We start from the raw sequence: 25,590 nt of genomic DNA, 5'->3' as shown, positions 1-25,590 counted from the left end.
GGATGGCCCATGTCCTTGGGCCCCTGAACCCGCATGGGAGACCCAGAAGAAGCTCCTGATTTTGGATCAGCGTAGCTCCGGCAGATGCAGTCATCTGGTGAGGGAACCAGCCTATTACTCTGCCTTTCAAATAAATACATAAATCATAAAAAAAAGCATAGTACTGGATTAAAGCTGAAAAACAGCCTTAAATGTGAAATGTGGAATAAAAATGAATGCAGTTTAAAAATGTGATTCATAAACATACAAGCAACAACAATAGGGAATGTGCCAGAATTTCTTAGATGTAACTGTTAAGTCTGACCTAAGAAACCAATACTTGATTACATCATCTTGTTGACAAGGTAATTTTAAATTTCTAATTTCACTTTTATCATATAAGAAACTACAGGTATTCATTTATGCACTATGCTTACCTTGCCTTGACAAGAGTTTACAGATCCCTTTGCTGTAACACCTCGAATTACGCAATTTGGCCCTTTGGTTATTTCTTCATAATGTAAAGATAAACCACTGAAAAAAATAAATTATCTTTTAACTTACTCTGCATTATGTTATGTACAAAAAAGCCATAAATGTGTTTTACTTTCTCACGTACTATTAGCATTAATTCTTTTTTCTAATAAAGCTTTTTTTCTTAAATAGGAAGAAACAAGTAAAGAGAAGCAAATATCCATGAATTTTCTTAAGAAAAACTGATCCATCAAGTATTGACAAGTGATCCTCAGAGAGACAGAAAGAACAGTTGAACCCCCTGGGTATAGTTCCTATCTTAAAGCCTGTGAGATACACAGGTTTCATTCCTCTAATGTTTCTGCAAATGATATACACCTCCTGCCAAGACCAGGATACTAGTTTAGCAGGCCTGACCTAGTTGACCCAAAGCTCGTTATGTACACCTCATAATATATTAAAATGCTAAACATCATGCCTACCAATTACCATAACACTAAAACATAAAACCACATAAGGAGTAAAAAGTGGCAGTGGCTAGACTGGGGACTAAAGGAAGAATCCTCCACTTACTTCCCAGAAAAACCATGAATATTTTTCCATTTATTAGAATGTACCTCATTTTCATTAAACAACAATATAATATTAAATTGAGTTCAGTGACAGGGCCACTCTCCACCAAGTGAGCTAGCAATCTGATTACAGAGTGTATATTTTTGCTGTATTAATAAAATGCTTGCAACTTGCTTTTTGCTGTTTTTTCACTTGCTCATGAATTCTTTCTCATGATGAACTCAAGACCCTGGGTACTAGGCAGCAAGTGTTCTCTGTCTGGCACCAACACTAATGGGATAAACACTGAAAATGTGGGGCCGGCACTGTGGCGTGGGGGGTAAAGCTGCGCCTGCGGTGCTGGCAACCCATTTGGGCGCCGATTTAAGTCCTGGCTGCTCCACTTCCGATCCAGTTCTCCGCTATGGCCTGGAAAAGCAGTAGATGATGGCCCAAGTCCTTGGGCCCCTGCACCCATGTGGAAGACCTGGAAGAAGCTCCTGGTTCCTGGATTCAGATTGGCTCAGATCCAGCCATGCGGCCATTTGGGGAGTGAACCAGTGGATGGAATACCTTCTGTCTCTACCTTTCTCTGTAACTCTGTCTTTCAAATAAATAAAACATAGATAGATATACAAGGCAGAAAATTTATAAAATTTAGAATGCACTTATTGAATTAGTAAATATACAAGGTAGGAAATAATCCAAAGGTGGGTTTAAAGAGGAAATAACCAAACAGGTCTGGTTTAAGGATGTCCTCAACCTTTCAAATATTTTACCTGGTATAATCTCAAGAAAATTTTAGCACCTATTAAGTGAAATTGCAATTTTTGAAAAAGTCCAAACAGGCCAGTGCCGCAGCTCACTAGGCTAATCCTCTGCCTTGTGGCGCTGGCACACTGGGTTCTAGTTCCGGTCGGGGCGCCGGATTCTGTCCCAGTTGCCCCTCTTCCAGGCCAGCTCTCTGCTGTGGCCAGGGAGTGCAGTGGAGGATGGCCCAAGTACTTGGGCCCTGCACCCCATGGGAGACCAGGATAAGTACCTGGCCCCTGCCATTGGATCAGCGTGGTGCGCCGGCCGCAGCGCGCCGGCCACGGCGGCCATTGGAAGGTGAACCAACGGCAAAGGAAGACCTTTCTCTCTGTCCACTCTGCCTATCAAAAAAAAAAAAAAAAAAAAAAAAAAAAAGTCCAAGCAATGAAAGGAACCCTTACGATGGTGTAAACTACTTAGAACATAGACTGAGATTCCCCTGATCTACTGCCATGAGCAACTTGTTTCTTAAGTTGGCTTTTTTTTTTTTAACAGTGGTAACATTTATTCTAGGTAAGGAGGAAGGGAAAAAAGACGAAAAGTATCATGATGGGGAAAAAAACTAATTTTTATAAAGGATGGAATTCAAGTGTTTACAAATGTTTACTGAATAATTTATAAAATTTATCAAAGGTCAAATTTACAACCATTTACTTAAGGGGCCAGTGCTGTGGCACAGTGGGTTGAGCTGTTGCCTGTAGCACCAAGCATCCCATGTGGGTAGTGGTTTGAGTCCGCTTCTCATCCAGCTCTCTGCTGATGTGCCTGAGAAAGCAGCAGAAGATGGCACAACACTTGGTTCCATACACGAACATGGGAGACAAGGAAGAAGCTCATGGCTCCTGGCACAGGCCTGGCTTTTGCGGAGGATGGAAGATTTCTCTGTCTCTTCGTCTCTCTCTCTCTGTAACTCTACCTTTCAAATACAAAAAGTTTTTAAAAAATGTATTTTAAATACTTTAATTGGCTTAATTTTGGTCTAGAAATTGGGCAAGTGGTGGTGCAGTGGTCTAAAGCTCCACCTGTGGCGCCAGAATACTATACAGGTGCTGGTTCAAGTCCTGGCTGCTCCTCTTCTGAACCAGCTCTCTGCGATGGCCTGAGAAAGCAGCTGAAGATGGCCCAAGTGCTTGGGCCTCTGGACCTGAGTGGAAGACCCAAAAAAGTTCCTTGCTTCGAATCGCTGCAGCTGCAATGGTTGCAGCCATCTAGGGATTGAACCAGTGGATGGAAAACTTCCTCTCTCTCTTTTCTGTCTATAACTCTACCTCTCAAATAAATAAATAAATAAAAAGGAAGAAAGAAATTGGGCAAGAATTCATTCATAAGACATAATAAATGTTCTCATAAAAGGGAGAGGGAGCAGGAGAGGGGAGGGTTGCGGGTGGGAGGGAAGTTAAGGGGGTGGGGGGAAGCCATTGTAATCCATAAACTGTACTTTGGAAATTTATATTCATTAAATAAAAGTTTAAAAAAAAAGAAATTACTAGAGGAAAAAAAAAATCTTCCCATAAGCCACGCAGAAGAGACTGATTTTATAAACAGCAAAGGGCTGAAGAAAGCAGAAACAAAGAGTGAACAATTTGATCATTTTAAAGTGATATTTCTTCTAAGGCCAGAATACGGAGACAGAACAATAGGAAAATGACTGGTTAACCTGAGATTATTTCAGGTTAAAAGATATAAAGATCCTGACAAAGGGATTTAGGGACTCATTCCATCTACATTTCAGTTCTTGACTCATAAGCAAACGGCCAATGATTACCAGATATCTGACAAAAAGAGAATAAGAACAAACAAGCAAAGAGCTACTAACTTAGAGACAACAGTGTGCCCATACAGGTAAAATAAAGCTTTAAAACAAGAATAAAAATTCCTAACATTTATTTTATCAGTGAGAAAAAGACACTACATTCAGAAAAAAGGAACAGGAAAAAGTAACAAAGTTTAAAACGATAACTAGGATGGACTCTTTAAAAAAAAAGATTTTATTTATTTGAAAGAGATTTACAGAGAAATGCAGAGCCAGAGAGAAAGAAAGAGGTCTTCCATCTGCTGGTTCAATCCCCAAATGACTGCAAGGGCCAGAGCTGAGCTGATCCAAAAGCTAAGAGCCAGGAGCTTCTTCCCAGTCTCCCAAGCAGGTACAGGGGTCTAAGGATTTGGGCCATCTTCTACTGCCTTCCCAGACCATAGCAGAGGGCTGCATCAGAAGTGGAGCAGCTAGGACCTGAACCAGCGCCCATATGGGATGCTGGTGCTGCAGACCAGAGCTTTAACCTGCTGCATCATAGTGCCAGCCCTTGGAAGGACTCTTGGAAATTAAAAATAGAAATTTGAGAAAATCTGTTACAAAGTAAGGTAGGGCTGGGACATACCAAAGGCAGGAACTTCATCTGGTTCTCCCACTTCAGGGAATGGACCCAATTTACTGGGCCATCTTCTACTGCTTTCCCCCAGACACATTAGCAGGGAGCTGGATCCAAAGTGGAGCCCAGGACTTAAACTGTTGCCCATATTGAATGCTGGTACCTCAGGAGGTGACTTAACCCTAAGCATGTTCAGTATTTCACATTGAACTATTTATATAACTAACTATTGGCTGGCGCTGTGGCTCAATAGGCTAATCCTCCACCTAGCAGTGCCGGCACACCGGGTTCTAGTCCCGGTCGGGGCGCCGGATTCTGTCCCGGTTGCCCCTCTTCCAGGCCAGCTCTCTGCTATGGCCCGGGAAGGCAGTGGAGGATGGCCCAAGTGCTTGGGCCCTGCACCCCATGGGAGACCAGGAGAAGCACCTGGCTCCTGCCTTCGGATCAGCGTGGTGTGCCAGCCGTGGCGGCCATCAGAGGGTGAACCAACGGCAAAGGAAGACCTTTCTCTCTGTCTCTCTCTCTCTCTCACTGTCCACTCTGCCTGTTAAAAAAAAAAAAAAAAAAAAAAAAAAAGGACCCTGGAAGAGAAACAATGACAAATGGTCAGAATAGGGGAGGTATTGTTGCATGATGGGATAAGCTGCTGCTTGTGAAGAAGGCATCCCTTAACAAGGTCCAGGTTTGAGTCACAGCTACTCAATTCTAATCCAGCTTCCTGCTACTGTGCCTGGAAAAGCAGAAGATGGCTTAAATGCTTGGGACCCAGATGGATTTCTGAGCTACTGGCTTTTGAACAACTCAGCTCTGGCTATTGACTGTTCATGGCATTTGAAGAGTGCACCATTAGATCTCTCTGCCTATTGCTCTACCTTTCAAATGCATAAAAAATTAACAAACATTAAATTTTAAACCAAAAAAAAAGCTTTTATAATTGACATAAAGTACTTTCTGGGGGCTGGCAGTTAGTTGTATTGGGTAAAGCTGCCACCTGCTTAGCAGGTACCCATAAGGCAGTCCCAGATACTCAACTTCCAATCCAGGTCCCTGCTATTGCACCTTCAAAAGCATTGGATGATAGCCCATGTGCTTGGGCTCCTGCACTCATGTGGGAGACTCAGAAGTTGTTCCTGGCTCCTGACTTTGGTCTGGCCCATCTCTGGCCATTTTGGCCATGTGGGGAATGAACCAATGAATGGAAGATGTCTCTGTCTCTCCTCCTTTCTCTCTCTTTTTAAATAAATAAGTATATAAAAAAATTGTCTCAAAGTTCAATCACTCAAGTAGTAAGATAGAATACACATAGGTTCACAACAAAAAATTTTATCTCACACATACCGTTTTCTTAGAAAACTATTGAAGTATGTGCTTCAACAAGATGAGGGTCACAGAGCTTTTTTGTTTTTTTTTTTTTTTAAACCTGGAGATCCCAGAAAGGTCAGATGCTAAATAAAATAAGCCTCGTAATGGTTGTACAACTAAAGGAACAAGAACCATTTCTTTGCAATGTAATTAAAGAAGATAACATCCTACACCTCCCAGTTTCCTGAAAGAATATGGGACTAACTTCAACTGTCAGCTGATTCCAACTTGCCAACCCTACTCCAGTCATAAAAATCCTGTAAGTTTAGCAATTATACCTTGAAAGCATGAATATAATGGGTTGTATCATTTACCTATAAAGAAGATTAAGATTTCCTTCTATTTTTTGACAGAGTTAGAGAGAGAGAGAGACAGAGACAGAAACAGAAGGGTCTTCCTATTTCCGTTGGTTCACCCCCCAAGTGGCCACTACAGCCAGCACGCTGCGACAGGCGTGCAGCACCAATCTGAAGCCAGGAGCTGGGTGCTTTCTCCTGGTTTCCCATGTGGGTGCAGGGCCCAAGCACTTGGGCCATCCTCCACTGCACTCCCAGGCCACAGCAGAGAGCTAGACTGGAAGAGGAGTAACCGAGACAGAATCCAGTGCCCCTACTGGGCCTAGAACTTGGGGTGCCAGCGCCGCAGACAGAGGATTAGCCTAGTGAGCCACAGTGCCGGCAAAGATTTCCTTCTGTCCCTACAAATCTCCTTAGCTGATTACCTGTGATCACATGCTTATTTAATAAAAAAAATTGTTTTCTATCTTTCTAGAAAGGTTTTCTGCACTTGATATAGTTTCATGTTTTCCTCTCCAACACAGAAGAAAAACAAAGTTCTGGGTAAATAAGGCTGAGACAGATCTCAGAATGACAAGTCTACATGCATAAAAACAATTAGTCTAGGAGCAAATGGCTAGTAGAGCAGTTAAACTGTTTGCATTCCAAATTGGAGCACCTGGCTCCAATTTCTGACTCCTGCACCTGATTCCAGCTCCTTGCTAATGCAGACCCTGAGAAGTGGCTCAAGTAATTATGTCACTACCACCCACATGGGAGACGGCCCAAGTGCTTGGGTCCCTGCACCCTCGTGGGACATCTGGAGGAAGCTCCTGGCTCCTAACTTCGGATAGGCCCAGCTCCAGCCATTGCAGCCATTTGGGAAGTGAACCAGTGGATGGAAGACCTCTCTGTCTCTGCTTCTCTGCTTCTCTCTCACTATAACTCTGTCTCTCAAATAGATCTTTAAAAAAAAAGGAAATATATATCTAATTGTCAACAGTAAATTTAGTCAAAAGATGAACTTCAATGAAACAATCTACACATGACCTGGCAGTGAAGACAGCCTAAAGTAAATAAATCTCCCAGATATCATAAAACTCACTACACATTTTCATTTTTTTTTTTCTTGACAGGCAGAGTTAGACAGTGAGAGAGACAGACAGAGAGTTATTGACAGTGAGGAGAGACAGAAAGAAAGGCCTTCCTTCCTTTGGTTCACTCCCCTAATGGCTGCTACGGCCGGTGCAGCCCGAAGCCAGGAGCCAGGTGCTTCCTCCTGGTCTCCCATGTGGGTGCAGGGCCCAAGCACTTGGACCATCCTCCACTGCCCTCCTGGGCCATAGCAGAGAGCTAGACTGGAAGAGGAGCAACCGGGACAGAATCCGGCGCTCCAACTGGGACTAGAACCTGGGGTGCCAGCGCCGCAGGCGGAGGATTAGCCTAGTGAGCCACGGCACCGGCCCTCACTTCACATTTTCAACTATAATAAAGTCAACATCCACACACAAATCATTTCAGCTTATAAAACAGTAACTGTTTAGCAAATATGAAAAGACAAACAAAACTTGACCCTTCAAATTACCTTGCTTCAAGAACTGGCTGAATATCAGTTACTAGTTGACTAGTATGACCAAATTCATCCTGAAATTCCAGAGGAATATTGAATGGAACTCCAACACGAAAAGGATGATCCAGAAGACCAAAGGAAAATTTTTCTGGCTTACCCTCTTTAACAAAAACAAAAGTAAAAATAAATTAATTGGTCAGAAAATTCATTAGAGGTCAAGAACATATCCATTAATACAAAAGAAATTAGACTATATTAAACTATAGCACATCTATACTATTAAATATGTCCCACAATCTCCCCCCAAATTAAAAACTAAGCAAAAAAAGTTTAATGGTAGTACTTCTAGGCACAGTGATCAAAAGCACTTAAATCAGTTCTTCCCCAAAATCCCCTCATTGTGACACTAAATACAGATTTCTTTCAGAGATCTAAATCTACATAAACAATAAACGAGAAAAAGACAATACTAATTGCATTTGAAAGCTACAACTGACTTACTGGAAAGATCCAAGAACATAAAATCCTCAAACATCAACAAAAACAACAAAAAAACTGGAGGATTTACAAAACTCCAAGAAAGAATTCCCAGGGGCCGGCGCTGTGGTGCAGCAGGTTAACACCCTGGCCTGAAGTGCCGGCAGCCCATATGGGTGCCATTCTACTCCCGGCTGTTCCACTGCTGTGGCTTGGGAAAGCAGAAGAAGATGGCCCAAGTTCTTGGGCCCCTGCACCCACGTGGGAGACCCGGAAGAGGCTCCTGGCTCCTGGCTTCAGATCAGCCTAGCTCCTGACGTTGCAGTCAATTGTAGAGTGAACCATCGGAGAGAAGACCTCTCTCTCTCTCTCTCTCTCCTCTCTCCTCTCTCCTCTCTCTCTCTCTCTCTCCCTCTCCTTTCTCTGTGTAGCTGACTTTCAAATAAATAAATAAATCTTAAAAAAAATAAAGAATTCCCAGATTCCCCATCCCTTAGTGGTAGACCAATCAAGTGCTGAAAGAAAGGGGTTGTAAGGAAATGAGGGTCACAGCACTCCAAAAATAGTATAGCTTACTGAAAATAAGTGAATGATTATATTCTAAATATGACTCTCCAACAACAGTCTTCCCAGTTTGGGTCCCAAAATGATAGAACCCAGATATTTACCCTCTTAGCAAGAGACTAGAAGTCTTCGCTTGGGGGTATCTGAATTGCCAGAGTAAAGACTGAAAAACTCTCACAGCATAATTTCCCTCAATGGAATACACATTCTCTAGTGTCCTATTTCTTAAATGTGAATAAATCATTAGTCATATAAGAGAGCATCTAATATGAGAGACTCAGAGAAAATAGGAAAAAGGTAAGAAAACAAGCTTCAAAAATCCCCATCCCCCCACTATTATTGACATCAGAAAATTCAAAAAGATACTAAATCCATGAAGGAGGAAGAAAATGTTTACAAAAGAGAATAACAATGAAACTAAAACAACAACAAAACCATGGTAGCTGAAAAGGAAAACTCAATAGAAAGTGCATAACATCAAGTTAAGCAAATCTCAAAATGGAGAAATAGAACCAAGAGGCAGAAGATAGAAAAAAGAAAATCAGCACACCAGTCAAGAGATTCAAAACTTAGATGTTTTAGAAAGAGATTAAATAGAGTAGGAAATCAAAGTACCTGAAGAAAAATTACCAGAAAAGAAAACAGGAGTTTCCAGACTGAAAGGGATAATGAAGTTCATAACAACTGGATGAAAACTGACCCAAACCAAAGCAGTTAAAATTTTAGAAACAAGGCATAAAAGATTCCCAAAACATCTAGGATTATGTAAAGAATCAGAGATCAGGACAACTTTAGACTTAACCAGCCACAATAGAAGGTGAAACAGAACAACTTCCAAGTAAAAAAAGACGATTATCTTGTAGACTTATAAAGCCATTTAAAAATCAAAATGTTACCCAATTGTTCAAATATCCTTTACTGAATTTTTTTTCTTTAAAATGTAACTTTCAGCACATATAATTGGGTATTAGTGGTCTGCTTACCTTTCACAGAAAATTTAATTGCTTTAGATGGAAGTGGTCTTCCTGCGTAAGTATCTGCATTACTTTCATTCAATACAACTTGTAATTTCAATGTGTAATTCCCCAACTTTTGAATATTTTCTAGATAAATTAAGAAGAAATTAAAAACCAAGTCAACATAATACTGATATATCTTTTAAATATTCAGAATGATAACTCACCCATTTTTTTAAACCAGTAAGGCCATTTTCCTCCATGTTGACTTATGTGTGAAATGATTTCCTTATTTCCACTTGAAGCTTAATAAGATGGAAAAAGAAATAATACTGCCTTGAGAAACCAAGCATAAATCAGAAATATGAAATGTCACATTGATATCAATACAATATCTTTATTTGCTATATAATTTAAGTTATTTTGACGCTTCAAAAATGTAATGCTATCCTATTCAAGTAAATAGCCGAAATTAATGTTTACTCACAGTAAAATCTCCTTATTTCAAGTTTTTTTATTTATGAGCAGATATATTTTTTATTATTTCTTAAAGATTTACTTACTTATTTGAAAGGCAGAGCAACAGAGAGAGGGAGAAAGACAGAGATCTTCCATCCACTGATTTACTCCTCAAATGGCCACAACAACCAGATCTGGACTCGATCCAGGTCTCTTACCTGGGTGACAGTGCCCCAAGTAAATGGGCCATCCTCCATTGCCTTCCCAGGTGCATTAGTAGGAAGCCAGATCAGAAGAGGACCAGTCAGGACTCGAACAGGCACTTTGAAATGGATGCTGACTAGCACTATACCATGACAGTCCCAGATGTACTTAATTTTTTTTTTTTTCTATTCATTTATTGGAAAGGCACACAGACAATAGATAGATCTCATTGTTAGTTCACTCCCCAAATGCGTGCAATAGCCAGGGTTAGGCCAGGCTAAACCTACGAGTCAGGAACTCAATCAGCATCTCCCACGTGGTCAGCAAAAACCAACTACTTGAGCCATCACCTACTGCTTCCCAGGGTGCACATTAGCAGGAAGCTGGAATTGGGAGCAGAGTGGAACAAAGCTAATGCTCAGGTTAAGGCCCCAGCCTGCAGGGCCAGCATCCCATATGGGCGCCAGTTAGAATCCTAGCTGCTCCACTTCTGATCTAGCTCCCTGCTAATGTGCCAGGAAAAGCAGTGGAAGATGGCCCAAGTCCTTGGGCCCCTGCACCTATGTGGGAGGCCCAGAAGAAGCTCCTGGCTTCAGATCAGCTCAGTTTCAGCCATTTGGCGAGTGAACCAGCATATCTAAGACCTCTCTCTCTCTCTTCTCTGTCTCTACCTCTCTCTGTAACTCTTTGAAATAAATAAAAACAAATCTTAAAAAAAAAAAAAAAACTTTCCTTAAAGGTTTTCTTCAAAACTAAAATAGCATAGTTTAATGACAGTAATCTTTAAGATCTACTGTTAAAGTAAAAAAGCAAGGAACACATGAGAGATTCAAAAGATGTGTGGGCAAATGGAATTAAAAGATAAAAATGAAAACGTAAACTTTATTTCTCAACTTAAGCCTCATCGAATTCAAGACACTTTTGTAAGTGATACCAGTCACCAGCCATTTTAAGCCCATCCATGAAAAACAGAGGGTCCTAGGAATTTAATCATGTCAATGCAGTCCCCTTTTAACATCATTAAATAGAACACAAATGGATTTAAGTTTTCTTAGAAAACAAAAAGAAAGAAGTCAGAAGAATTCAAATCAAGACGGCAAGATGCATAATGCTTTCCCATTGAAATTCTTGCAAAATTGTCCTTGTTTTTTAAGTGGAGTAGGGTAAGCACAGGAGCACTGTCATGTGGAGAAGGACTCACTGGAAAGTTTTCAGAGGTGTTTTATAATTCAAGGTTTGGATAACTTTCTCATAAAGTTCTTAATAAGCAGATGTTCTTTGGCTTTCTAGAATAAAAAGTTAACATGTAAAATGTCTTAAGCATCCCAAAATCCTGTTGCCATGGCTTTTGCCTTGAGCAGTCCACTTCCATCTGTTGGTAGCCATTGTTTGGATTGTGCTTTGTCTTTAGGATGATAAAGCCATAATTCATGTCCTTTCAAAATTCTTCCAAGAAATGTTTCAAGATCTTGATACAACTTATTTAAAATCTGCTTTGAAAACTCACAGTTGGGAATGAACCAGTGGGTGGGAGTTCTCTCTCTCTCAAAAATATGAAGGAACACATTTTTAAAGGGTACAACTATGAATCTATCATGGAAACTAGACAGTACATCACTATGAGATGTTCTCTAGAAAAACAAAGCAATTTGCTGATTTCAAAAAAATTCTTACTTTTCAAAATAATTCTTACATTTTCAAAAATTGTCTCCTGTATGCAAAGCACTAGAAAAAACCTGAACCAATGCCTTCTTTCATGGGGTTTCAACCTTCTACAGCATTGAGATGGGAAATTCAATTGTACTGTCCTTGGCTACTTTCATTCTAATGGCACTTATGCAGTTGAGACAAACCACATATGCCCCCGAAACCTAAATATTTGCTACCTGATCCTTTACAAATAGTCTGCCACCCCTGACCTAGAGACACAAGAAATAACAAAACGTTGTCCAGGATTGGAAAACCTGGCTTGAATGAGAACCAAAAGCCATCAACTGTGGTTAGAAATACGTTAAGTGAGGATGAGATGAAGTTGAAGACAAAAAAAGGCCAGATCATGTAAAAAGTCTTGTAGAGAGATGGCTAGTATCCTAAGCCACTAAAGGTGAAAGAATATAAAGCCAGAAGCTGCTCAGATATGAAGCTTCAACAAATGAATTAATAAAGAGCTGGGAAAAACCTATCCAGTCATTGATGGGATTCCTAATATGCTACCACAGGCAGCAAGGATGACCCATCAAGATAATCAAGATAAGGAGCAAGAAGAAACAGAGCAGAACTAGATCATAATTTTTAAAAACCACAACAACTAAATGTTCTAAATACCATATTCATTTTAAAACAAAGTAGCAGGTCTTTTCTACTCGGCCTCTGTGGAAGAAAACTTCCCACAGGGCTGTACCAGCACCACCAGCTTCAGCTTCTACAGCCGCTCCTGCCCATTATCATACCAGTGTATATGTTCTTCCACCTTTGGACTTGGATGGGTATTAAACTCTTCAGGTATAACTAAGGGAGACAGAGCCAAGGTGGTATATAGATTCATGATCTGTCTTGGGCACCCATCTCTGCAAGTTCAACTAGATGGAAATACTGGAGACACATTGCATTTGCAGGAAAAATGCTTTGCCTTGCTTCTCAGGATTGGGCCGACAAGAGACTGAAACTGCAGAAGTTTCTTTTACGGTACTCTAGTTTTAACAGCCCTTGTGTTTTGAAGGTTCTGACATAACTGCTATATCAGGAACCTTGTAACAAAGTGCCTTGTTGGAGTTTTTTTTTTTTTTTTTTTTAAGATTTTTTTTTAAAAGATTTATTTTATGGGGTGGGCACTGTGGCGCAGTGGGTGCCGGTTCTAATCATGGCTGCTCCACTTCCAATCCAGCTCTCAGCTATGGCCTGGGATAGCAGAAGATGGCCCAAGTGCTTGGACCTCTGTCCCTGCAGTGTCGGCATCCCATATGGGCGCTAGTTCGAGTCCCAGCTGCTCCTCTTCCGATCCAGCTCTCTGCTATGGCCTGGGAAAGCAGTGGAAGATGGCCCAAGTCCGTGGGCCCTTGCACCCACTTGGGAGACCCGGAAGAAGCTCCTGGCTTCGGATCGGCGCAGCTCCAGCCGTTGCAGCCATCTGGGGAGTGCACCAGCAGATGGAAGACCTCTCTCTCTGTCTCTACTTCTTTTATTTATTTGAAAGACAGAGTTACAGAGAGAGACCTGGACTATGTTCTTGGCTACTGGCTTCAGTGTAGCCTAGCAATGGACATTGTGTTAGAGGAGTGAACCAGTGGATGAGAAATGTCTCTATGCCTCTCAACTAAAAAGAAGGAGGAGGAAAGGCTACAAGTTAAAGACTAAGAGTGACTTCTGAAAGGTTGAAAAAACAAGCGTCCTAGCATATGCAGAGGCAACGTACTTCAGTTGACTCAGATTTTAGCTCAGTGAAACTTGTATTGGATGTCTGACCTCCAGAACCAAAAGATAATAAATGTACAGTTTCAAACTGAAAGAGAGACAGAGACAAAGACAGAAACAGAGAAAGAGAGAACGAGAAATAAGTATACACTGTGGTGTTACAAAGTCAAAAGAGAGTGTATTAGTAAAATGACAAATGGTCAAATTGTAAATAAAACTGAAGAGGCCAAGTAGGTCATTTATGCAATAAACATGTGCAGTATTATTAGTTTTTTTAAATGTTGGAAATAAAAACATATTGAATAAAATAGTGTCAAAATCTATAACCCATATAAACATTCAGTGATAGAACAGATTATTCAAATTATAAGAAAATATTTTAAGGAGCCAAGGCTGTATATGGCAGGTAATGCTGCCTCCTGCGATGGTGACATCCCATGTGGCCACTGGATTGAAACCCAGATGCTCCACTTCGATCCAGCTCCCTGCTAATGGTCTGGAAAAGCAGCAGAACACAGCCTAAGTCCTTGGGTCCCTACACCAACATGGGAGATCCAGATGAAGCTCTTGGCTCCTGAATTAAGACTGGCCCAGATCACACTGTTGCAGCAACATGGGATCAAACCAGAGGAAAGAAAATTGATCTTTCTCTCTCTCTCTCTCTCTCTCTCTCTCTCTCTAATTCTGCCTTTCAAATAAACAAATCTTTTTTTTTTTTTTTTAAAGAAAACATTTTAGAGGCAAGTGCTGTGGCATAGCAGGTAAAGCTGCCTGGGGAGTGAACCAGATGAAAGACCTCTCTTTCTCTCTCTCTCTGCTTTGTAACTCTCCTTTCAAACAAATAAATAAATAAATATTTAAAGATTAAATTTATGTATTTCAAAGACAGAAACACAGAGAGAGGTAGAAACAGAGAGAGGTCGTTCATCCACTGGTTCACTCCCTAGATGGCCTCAACGGGCAGAGCTGTGCCGATCCAAAGCCAGGAGCCAGGAGCTTCTTCTGGGTCTCCCACGTCAGGGCAGGGGCCCAAGGACTAGGGCCATCTTCTACTGCTTTCCCAGGCCATAGCAGAGAGATGGATCGGAAGAGGAGCAGCTGGGACTAAAACCGGTGCCTATATGGGATGCCGGCACTTCAGGCCAGGGCATTAACTTGCTGTGACACAGAGCCAGCCCCATAAATAAATTTTTTAAAAAAATTTCTTATATTCTGGGGCCAGTTTGGTTGTGTAGTGTTGTAAAGCTGCCACCTGCAGTGCCAGCATCCCATATGGGTGCTAGTTCAAGTCCAGCTGCTCCACTGCTGTTTTGGCTCTCTGCCATGGCCTGGAAAAGCAGAAGTGGGCCCCTGTACCTGCGTGGGAGACCCGGAAGAAGCTCCTGGCTCCTGCCTTGCTCCGGCCATTGTGGCCACCTGGGGAGTGAACCAGCAGATGGAAGACCTCTCTTTCTCTCTGCCTCTGCCTCTCAAATAAATAGATAAATCTTAAAAAAAAAAAAAAAAAAAAAAGAGAGAGAGAGAGAGAGAGAAGAAATACTCTAAGCACTCAAGACAAAAAACAATGGACATGAAAGTTAGCGAAAAGGTGCCTAAGCTTAGAAAACTAAAAGATGAGCTGAAATACTGAGCTCTTTTCCCTTCTTCAGAGAGAACAGGCTTCTGGCCCACTGGTTCACAGAACCAGTATTTTTTGCTAAGGAAAGGCCCTTAATGATTATCTAAATATATCTACCATATCTTCACTTTAGCCCACAGTCATGTACACAGGAAAATTTCAGATAAAATAAAGGAGAAAAAGGCTAGAAAAATAGCCACCCAGAAAAGGAACTATCAGCACCCCAAGTTCCTAAATTAATCAAATTCATTGTGTTGATCGGGTTGCTAGTTCATTAGTAATTATATGAAGACACTTAAGTATGCACTGTATCCTTAAAAATATTAAATGATCCAAATTCGTTTGTTTACTTACTGTGTAATATAACTTTGAGTTCAACCAGGAGTTTCTTTGACCCTCCATGACTTGTTCCTGGAAGCTTTTGCATTGCTTCCCCTTTTTTATTCAGTATTTCAATTCTTAATGCACCTATAAGTCCAAAATTAAAACAAAGAATGTCTTAATTACATCTAAAGAATCTGCTGAATATGTCAAGTCTTCATATTGCATTTTTAACTTTTCATCATCTTTTATCCATCAGAAACAAAAGACAAAAGTAAAGCACTATTTTGCCATTAAAAAAATAATAAGCCAAACATACCAATGGGGGTTCCAGCAGGCCTAATCTCATTAGGCAACAATTCATCACCTTCAGGCCATGTTACTGACAATCTATCAGGAAGCCTATTAGGAAATGAGTATATTGATATTTACAAACCATGTTAATTGTGGTCTTAGTCAGAAAGATACATTATTATAAACTTATAATGTTACTGCTGATACATCTTAAAAACCTAAATCTGGAATTCTATAAAACTAATCTAGATATTTTATTCCTCCACCATTGCTATGGTTACTGAAAAATAAAGATAAAACTTCTTTTATATCAAGACCCAGAAATTCTGCCTATAGTACTAGTATAAGTTAACCTTTGGTATATAGGATGAACTTTAAGAATAGAAGAATTCAGTAACAATCAAAATCACAGTATTATAAGCAGAAGAACCAAAAATAGAGTTTTGTTTTCTACTTCATTTTTATTTTACAAATCTTTAACTCTCAGATGGTTTTATGATTTTCTTCTAGTTGTAGACTTAACCACTTTTTTTTTTTTTAACGCCTTAACCATACCATCTCTTCTAAGAGTAACACTTTAGGTGTAAGATTTCCCTTATTGGGGCCAGCACTGTGGTACAGCAGGTTAAAGCCCTGACCTGAAGCGCCAGCATCCCATATGGGCGCCGGTTCTAGTCCTGGCTGCTCCTTTTCTGATCCAGCTCTCTGCTATGGCCTGGAAGACTATGTGGAAGACCCAGAGGAAGCTCCTGGCTCCTGGCTTCGGATCAGCGCAGCTCCAGCTGTTGCGGTCAATTGGGGAGTGAACCATTGGATGGAAGATCTCTCTCTCTCTGCCTCTCCTCTAATAAGTAAATCTTTAAAAATATATATATATATTTCCCTTCTTTCTCTACAAATCTAAAGAGATTCCACTTTTATAACTATCCCTTTCAACTTTTTGTAGTATCAAGAAGTTCATCTCAAAGCATTTAAAACTATACAAATACACTGTCAGAAGAGTAGACGGCGTCCCTGATGTGAGCACACCGCTCATGGGGTTGTTTGCCCTGTTTCCTCCGCAAGACTCCTCAGTCAGGATTTGGTTTCCCTGCCCGTGTCCTTTCCATCAAATCATGCTAAAACTAATAAATAATAACAATAATAATAAAAAAACCAAAAACTTAAAAGCACTACAATTCCTCTTTAAGTTTTTCATTTTTTGTCACGCATCTTTTTTTTTTTTTTACAGGCAGAGTGGATAGTGAGAGAGAGAGAGAGACAGAAAGGTCTTCCTTTTGCCATTGGTTCACCCTCCAATGGCCACCATGGCTGGTGCGCTGCGGCCGGCGCACCGTGCTGATCCAAAGGCATAAGCAGGTGCTTCTCCTGGTGTCCCATGTGGGTGCAGGGCCCAAGCACTTGGGCCATCCTCCACTGCCTTCCCAGGCCACAGCAGAGAGCTGGCCTGGAAGAGGGGCAACCGGGACAGATTCCGGCGCCCCGACTGGGACTAGAACCCGGTGTGCCGGCGCCACTAGGTGGAGGATTAGCCTATTGAGCCGCGGCGCCAGCCTGTCATGCATCTTAAAATGTGACTTACCTTGCCATTTCATCTTCTACATACTTTTTAACAGTCTTCTCAGCAACTGTTCTATCCAGCTTTGCAATTGGCACGGTCTTTATTTCATCATACAATGCCTGAGGCTCCTGAATAAATAAAATAAATTTATAATATTTTAAAGAAAAGTATTTAAATTCAGCTTCAATAAAAACAAACACCTATTTCTTTCAAAGAAATACAGTACATTATCTAATTGAGTATTAAATCATAGTAACTATTCTTACAGTACCCGAAGTGTTTCTACTTTTTATGTAAATTTCATAGTCCTAAGACACAACCATTCAATTAATAAGAGCATGGTGTAGTCGAAAAAACAAACAAAAAAATCCGACTAATTTTGCAGCTACTTATTCTTGAGAGAGCATTCTGCCTCCAAAATTTACCAGTCTGAGGAATCCTAGAAGAAATGTATATTCTATAACATGACTGTGATAATTAGCAATTATATATATATACCTATATATATATGTACTTCAAAAAGTTCATGGAAAATTAATTTTACGAAAAAACTATGCAGGGATTTAAAAAAAATACCAAAATGAAATTTATCTCTTAATTCGTGTTCTATAAAGTTTGCTTTTGCCTTTCTTTTGTCTTGAGAGGTAGACAGACAGAGAGCAACTATCTATTGGCTCATTCCTTACATATCTGAAATGGCTGGAGCTGGAAGCCTAAAATTCAATCTAGGCCTCCCATGTGGATGGCAGGGACCTAAGTAGTTAAATACTAAGTATCTGCTGCCCTCCAGGGTGCACATTAGCAAGAAGCAGGACTTTGGAAGCAAAATCAGAACTTTGATACATAGGTACTCTGATGTGGAATGTGGGCATCCCAAATGATGTCATCACACTAGGCCAAATGCCCATCCCCACAAACTTTTTGAAGGACCCTAGTACATTCATAAAACACTGGGCATACAGATGCTTAGACTGTTAAAAATACCAAATATGACACATAAAAATTCACATGAGAAGTTCACTTGACTCAATGGAAATATCAAACACAAGTAAAATAAAATACAGTTATCTTTATTTCATCCCTTATGCAAAGATAAGTGGTACCAATAGACTTTCAAAAAGAACTTTCCAAACGTGCTGTCTTACCATTGCTATTTGAACTTCTCCTCCCGTAGCGTATACTTCTCCATCATGATCACCATAAAGAAAAAATCTTACTATACTTCCATAAAAGAGGGGGAGTGTCTTGATTGTCTTGACCTAATAGTTTTTTTTAAAAAGGCAGCAGTATTAATATTTTGACAGGATTAATAATTATTTTATAGGATTATGTTATAGAAGAAAAATCTTTGACAACTATCACTAGGAAACTAATGAAAGATCTTCCAGTAAAATCACATCTGTGAAGCTTTTCACTTATTTTTTAACAAATTTTTGTAAAGTGGCTTCTTCATATAAATGTCATAAATAACATGTGTTTAAACTTAATTATTATAAATGGCCAAAGTATCTACAACTATTTTCCCCATAAAATCTTGCTTTCAATGAACAGTGTCATAAGGATATAACAGTGTCATAATCTTTCACAAATTAACATTCCTTTTCAAATACATTAGCTCAAAATTTGCTTGTATTTCATTTTCCTAATTGGTTTGAAAAACCTGGTCCATTTCAAGATTCCCAATAATGACTTCAATAGTTTAGATCTAATCTACCACTCCAGCCTTATTTCTGAAAAACTGTTCTCCATACACACAATATGTTGCAGTATAACCAAACCCTTAACAGCTCCATGCACTTAAAACATGCTCAGCTATCTTCTAGAAAGCATTTGACACAACCACCACAAAGCATTTCACAAAGGTGACACTTCCTCCTCCTTTTAACTCTTTGTTTGGCTTCAAAGATACCATATTTTCCTACTTTGCTTCAACTTCACTAGCTTATCCCTTTCAGTCTCCTTTGCCAGGTCCTCCTCCTCATTCTAAACCTTAACTAGAGGGAAACTCTCAGGCTCAGTTCTTGGGTCTTTAAATACTACAGTCACTATTTTAGGTGATCTCACCCAATTCTACTGCCTTAAATACCTGATGTGTCCCTCACATAAATGGATTGACTAGATATCCTTCTACCTATTTAATTATCTTTAATGTGAGATTTCACCTCTCACAAGGCCCATGCAAATGCCACTTCTTGCCCAAAGTATTTGGCGGTGAGGTCTCTTCTCCCACGCCTCAACACCATTCAGAGTAAGAAATTTCTCTCCTCTCCTTCGACAGCACACTATTCACCCTCACTCTTCATTGAGCTTATCCCCTTACTTATTTCTACTTATATTTATATTACCCCCAATATCCAGATATAATATCCCAAAAAATAAAGCATAAGTCCTAGATCTCCACATCTTCCACAATGCAGACAAAACACATACTGACTTACTATGTTGGCAAGTGCTCAACACAAGAGCTGGTGGTCCCCCAGAAAAAGCTAAAATATTATTTCACAACATGTTAAAAAACAAAAAAATAGCGAAGAATCTCCCTGTGAGTCAAGTTTCATATGAAAACCTTGATAATTAAGTCTTTGGCAAAAAACAGCTTTTTGTTTTAATCTATAAATTAGGTAATTAATATTGATTTGTCCTTTTCATTCTTTCCTGGCTCCTGAGCAGCCAATACATGCATTATTTTTGTTGTTAAATTCTAATACATCTAAATTAGTTTTGAATTCTAATAAAATTAATTTTAAAAATAAGTTAAACATACCAGCTGTCCTGCTTTGTACATTTTTCCATCCCACTCTATTGCTGAGTATGTTGCCCAGGGGCCTTGCTTTTTAGAAGGAAGATCAGGACGTGTAATTATTCCTTTAAAAAGTGTAAATTTGATCTGTTTGTCATACTTTTCATGACAGTCCTTTAGCCACAAAGCAAATTCTCTATCAATTTTCATTCGCTGCTCCTGTAAAATTTTGAAGTAGTCTATTAGCAAACACATATAACCATTCACATTTGTCACTCATTCTAATTTTCCTTTTCAAGTACCAAGTACTCAGAAAATCTAACTAAAATTAAAATGTTTAGCTGGTTCCTTCTGAAGAAATTTAGAAGATGTCAAAAAAAAAGTAGTATTTAAAAAATTTTGGGAAATGTGCTGTGGCATAGCAGATCACGTTGCTGCCTATGAGGCAGCATCCTATATGGGCATCTGTTCAAGTCCCAGATGCTCTACTTTCAAACCAGTTCCCTGCTAATGCACCAATGAAAGCAGTGGAAGACGGCCAAGATCCTGGGCCCCTAACACCCATGTTGGAGACCTGAATGAAGCTCCAGGGTATTGGCTTCAGCCTAGCCCACCCCTGGCCATTGTGGTCATTTGGTTAAAACCAGGTCAAACAATCACCCCTGCAAAGGACTATTATCAGTTTGCCAAACTGCTATGAATATTAAAATTTTAACTTCAGGCAGGAAAATTTACCTGCCAAATGCTGTTTTATCCTAAACATTTATTTATTTATTTGGAAAGCAGAGTTATACAGAAGAAAAGGACAGAGTAGGAGGGAGAGAGAAAAAAATCTCCCATTCTCTGGTTCACTCCCAAAATGACTGTAATAGCCAATTCTGGTTAGGCTGATGCTAAGAGCTCAGAAGTCCATCCAGGTGTCTCACATAGGTGACCCTTCCATTGTTTTTCCAGGCACATTAGCAGAGAGCTGGATCAGAAGCTGAGCAGCTGGGACTTGAACTGACATTCCTATGGGGACGCCAGAATCCAGAATCGCAGGCAGCAGCTTAACCTGTTGCACCAGAATACAACCCCCTGCCTACTAAATTCTTAAACTGCATTTCAAAGATAAGCTGAAACTCTCAGGACTCATGATTAACCAAATTACCCAATATATCTACTAATTACAGAAACTCAATAACAGTTAAAGAACAATTTAATAACCATGGCAATATCAAAAGTTGATATAGTGGCCAGCAGTGATCTAATAGCAGCATATTAAACTGCCATTTCCAATGCCCACATCCCACATGTGATAGTGCCATTTGGGTCCTGGCTACTCTGCTTCTGATCAAGCTCCTTGCTTATGTGCCTGGGAAAGCAGTGGACGATGGTCCAAGTGCTTGGGCCACTGTCACCCTTATGGGAGGCCTGTCCCAGCCCCAGTCATTGCAGCCAACCATGTGTATGTCTGTGTGTATGTATGTTATATGTCTTCCTCTGTCACTCTGCCTTTCAAATACAAAAAAAATCTTTTTAAAAAATGAAAAAGTACATCTGGGAGAAAAGTATATGGATATTCATTATAATATTGTTTTCACTTTTCTTTGTATCTATTTTTCAAAATTAGAAATCTAAAGATTATAAAGGAGTACAATTAACCTATTGCAGATAACCTTTGAGAAGACCGAACTGCTTAATAAATGTTGGATAACTTAAACCATATTATAAGAATAAATTCCAAGTGTGTTGTGTCTGAGTATTAACTCATGTCTACAAGACCTTTCTTGGTGGATAATTCATTAAAAGTATCTTAAACTTCTATGACTCAGAATCTTCTTTAACAACAAAATTAATTTCAACATCTTATAGGAATGACTGACTCTTAAATTATGGGCTATGTATTCTATTTACTGACCAGTAATTTTAAGTTCCTAATATAATAATCTAACTCTGAGGGCTGGTATGTGGTACATGGGTAAAGCCACTGCTTGTAACACAGGGATCCATATCAGAGTGCTGGTTCAAGTCCCAGCTACTCCACTTCCAAAGTACATGGGATCCACATGGGGAACCCAGATGGAGTTCTGGGCTCCTGGCTTTGGCTTGGACCAATCCCAACTACTGCAGCAATTCAGGGACTAAATCAGCAGATGGAAGGAAGATCTCTCTATTTCTGTCTTTCACTCATGTTATCATTCTGTCTTCCAAATACATAAAATAAATCCCTTAAAGAAATTAACTAATTTTTGGAAATTCAATATTAAACCACTGGAAAAGAAGTATCTACTTCAAGTCTGTGAGCTACGTGGGTAGAATAAAAGTAAACTAGTTTCATTCTTTTTGTTTGTTTGTTTTTTAGATTTATTTTTATTTGAAAGGCAGAAAGTTACAGAGAGGCAGAGGCACAGAGAGAGAATCTTCCATGCACTGGTTCACTCCACAAAGGGCTGCAATAGCCAGAGCTGCACTGATCCGAAACCAGGAAGCTTCTTCCAGGTCTCCCATGTAGGTGCAGGGGCACAAGGACGTGGGCCATGTTCTACTGCTTTCCCAGGCCACAGCGGAGAGCTGAATCTGAAGAGGAGCAGCTGGGACTTAAACAGGTGCCCATATGGGATGCCGACACTGGAGGTGGCTGCTTTACCTGCTACACTACAGTGCCAGTACTTCATTCAATTCTCTTAATGATTAGCTCTTAGCAATATATTTTTAAAAAAACATATTATTTATATTTATTTAAAAGGCAGAGTTACAGAGAGAGAGGGAGAGGGAAAGACATAGAGATCTTCCATTTGCTACCTAAATGGCTGCAATGGCCAAGACTGGGCCAGGAGCCAGGAACTCCATCTGGGTCTCACACAAGAGTGGCAGCAGCCCACATATTTGGGCCATCTTCCATTGCTTTCCCAAGCACATTAGCAGAGAGCTGGATCAGAGGCTGAGCAGCTGGGACTCATACTGGTGCTCATACAGGATACCGGTATCAGAGGAGGCAATTTAACTTGCTATACCAAAACGCCCGCCCTGTCCCATTTGGTTTTTGAAAAAATGTCTTCACAGAGGAAAAACACTTGTGTTAATCAACTCACATATTTTAATACTGACCCATCTCAAGCCATCTTTTAACCCAAGTATTTCACAGCTCTAACCGAGTCCTCAAGACTAAATTAAAATTGCCCAATTAGATTATTAATGTACAAACATAACTCATGAACAGATACAACTGTTCATACAGACTCTCATTAAGTAGGTATGACTCTGTGCCTTCTATTCACCTTAAGATTTTATTTTTTTTTAAAAAAAAGATTTATTTATTTATTTGAAATTCAGAGTTACACACAGAGAGAAAGAAGACAGAGAAAGAGAAAGGTCTTCCATCCACTGGATCACAATTGGTTGAAATGGCCAGAGCTGCACGAATCCAAAGCCAGGAGCTTCTTCAAGGTCTCCCACATGGGTGCAGGGGCCCATCTTTCATTGCTTTCCCAGGCCATAACAGAAAGCTTGATTAGAAGTGGAGCAGCCGGGACTTAAACCAGCACCCATATGGGATGCCAGCACTGCAGGCAGTGGCTTTACCTGCTATGCCACAGCACCAGCCCCCTCTTCTTAAGGTTTTAATACCAAGATCCAACAAAAATATTTTATTCAAACATGGCCTAGTCAGTTTTAAATCTCTGAGCAAGCTAAACAACCAAATGGATGTTCACAAAAGAATTTTCAGATGCCACAGTCTTTTGATTAAATGAATTCCATGGTATGCAAAATAACAGTAAAAATCTACACTACTGATATATTTTTAAGACAGGACATTTTCAAATATTCAAAAATGGATATTTAAAAATCATACCTGTCCATTCAAAATCCTTGTAAAAAGGGTGTTCTTGTCTTTCAGTTTTAGCTCAAGATCCATAAAAGTCAGTTTATTTGTGCTGACCTGGAATTTGTCATTAGTGAATAATGCACCAGATATTCTATTGTAGCATTCAATTGGTGCAAGCCCTCTCTTCTTGGGAGGGGTACACCAGTCAAAGCTAGAAAAGAACAAAGTATTAGCAAAAAGAAGACATTATACAACATTATAATTTTAGCAAAAATCATAACTTACTCTTCTACTGATGTATATGGTATTAATCGTCCATTCCAAAAACATTCAAAAATAGGCCTTTTCCCTCTTGCTGCTTTCTCAAGTATGAAACAATCATCATCATCATCTTCATCTTTTAATTCTAGATAAAAAAATTTAAAAAATGCTTATGCTATACAGTATGAGTGATTATCAATTTCTTTAAGTGAAATATTAAAGTTACTTCAGAGAAACAGAACACAAACAATATTTCGAACTCTATATGACTTGAAGGTAGTTTTATTCTCTGTTCTACGAAAGACAATTCCCCATGTGGAAATTCCACATCACCAGTGATGCTTATCATTTAAAAGTCAACAGTTACATGATAATCAATCTGTGTTAAGAGTACAACAGTAGGGGCTGTTGCTGTGGCGCAGTGGGTTAATGCTCTAGCCTGAGCCCCTGTATCCATATGGGCAACAGTTCGAGACCCGGCTGCTCCACTTCCAATCCAGCTCTCTGTTATGGCCTGGGAAAGCAGCAGAAGATGGCCCATGTCCTCGGGTCCCTGCATCCACGTGGGAGACCCAGAAGAAGCTCCTGGCTCCTAGCTTCAGATCCGCACAGCTCCGACTGTTGCAGCCAATTGGGGAGTGAATCATCGGATGGAAGACCTCTCTCTCCGTAACTCTGACTTTCAAAAAAAAGAGTGCAACACTAACTGCTAAGCCTACAAGCTTTAAAACCTATTTACAGAGTTAAAAGCCATAAGCTCCTGCCACCCATGTGGGAGATCTGAATTGCAATTTTTTGGGAAATGAAGCAGCAGATGGAAACTGACTCTTCGCCCTCTGTGTCTTTCTTTGCCTCTTAAACAAATAAATAAATAAATAAATAAAATAAGTTTCACAACTCTATCAGAATAAACATGCTCACATAAAAATATCTTAAGAGAAATATGAAGGGGTCCAGCGCTGCAGCTCACTAGACTAATCCTCCGCCTAGCGGCACCGGCACACCGTGTTCTAGTCCCGGTCGGGGCGCCGGATTCTGTCCCGGTTGCCCCTCTTCCAGGCCAGCCCTCTGTTGTGGCCAGGGAGTGCAGTGGAGGATGGCACAAGTGCTTGGGCCCTGCACCCCATGGGAGACCAGGATAAGTACCTGGCTCCTGCCATCGGATCAGCGCGGTGCACCGGCCGCCGTAGCGCGCCGGCCACGGCGGCCATTGGAGGGTGAACCAACAGCAAAGGAACACCTTTCTCTCTGTCTCTCTTTCTCACTGTCCACTCTGCCTGTCAAATAAAAAAAAAAAAAAAAAAAAGAAGGATGTAGCAGGAATAAATTTTCCTAGTTTGGACAAATTAGTCAATATTACTAAATTTGAGTTTATATTAACTTATATTTCAAAGACCATATTCAGATAAACATTAAATATGCACACAACTGGAATTGCAAGACATGGTATTATGCATCAAAGTCATAATCAGCACAGTTATGTTTCTCAGCAACATATTCTAATATACTCAAATAAATCAGG

General features: G+C 40.0%; 1 protein-coding gene across 7 annotated transcripts in view; it reads right to left on the bottom strand.

Annotated features, from left to right (window-relative positions):
- Positions 1 to 25,590, bottom strand: part of SMCHD1 (structural maintenance of chromosomes flexible hinge domain containing 1) — a 164,500-nt gene that overhangs the window by 80,668 nt on the left and 58,242 nt on the right. For all 7 annotated transcript variants that reach the window (XM_051851361.2, XM_008261120.4, XM_051851360.2 and 4 more), the window contains 11 exons: positions 24,093 to 24,213; positions 23,835 to 24,018; positions 20,024 to 20,218; positions 18,405 to 18,518; positions 17,281 to 17,387; positions 15,724 to 15,806; positions 15,438 to 15,551; positions 9,619 to 9,696; positions 9,419 to 9,538; positions 7,410 to 7,554; positions 417 to 513 (listed from right to left, as the gene is read on the bottom strand). In XM_051851361.2, the coding sequence (XP_051707321.2) occupies positions 417 to 513; positions 7,410 to 7,554; positions 9,419 to 9,538; positions 9,619 to 9,696; positions 15,438 to 15,551; positions 15,724 to 15,806; positions 17,281 to 17,387; positions 18,405 to 18,518; positions 20,024 to 20,218; positions 23,835 to 24,018; positions 24,093 to 24,213 (1,358 nt within the window). The remainder of the gene's footprint in view (positions 1 to 416; positions 514 to 7,409; positions 7,555 to 9,418; positions 9,539 to 9,618; positions 9,697 to 15,437; positions 15,552 to 15,723; positions 15,807 to 17,280; positions 17,388 to 18,404; positions 18,519 to 20,023; positions 20,219 to 23,834; positions 24,019 to 24,092; positions 24,214 to 25,590) is intronic.

The sequence above is a fragment of the Oryctolagus cuniculus genome, chromosome 10 (genome assembly GCF_964237555.1).
Source record: "Oryctolagus cuniculus chromosome 10, mOryCun1.1, whole genome shotgun sequence".
Taxonomy (NCBI): Eukaryota; Metazoa; Chordata; class Mammalia; order Lagomorpha; family Leporidae; genus Oryctolagus; species Oryctolagus cuniculus.
The sequence above is the reverse complement of the archived record's forward strand: the minus strand, read 5'-3'. Positions and strand labels throughout refer to the sequence as shown.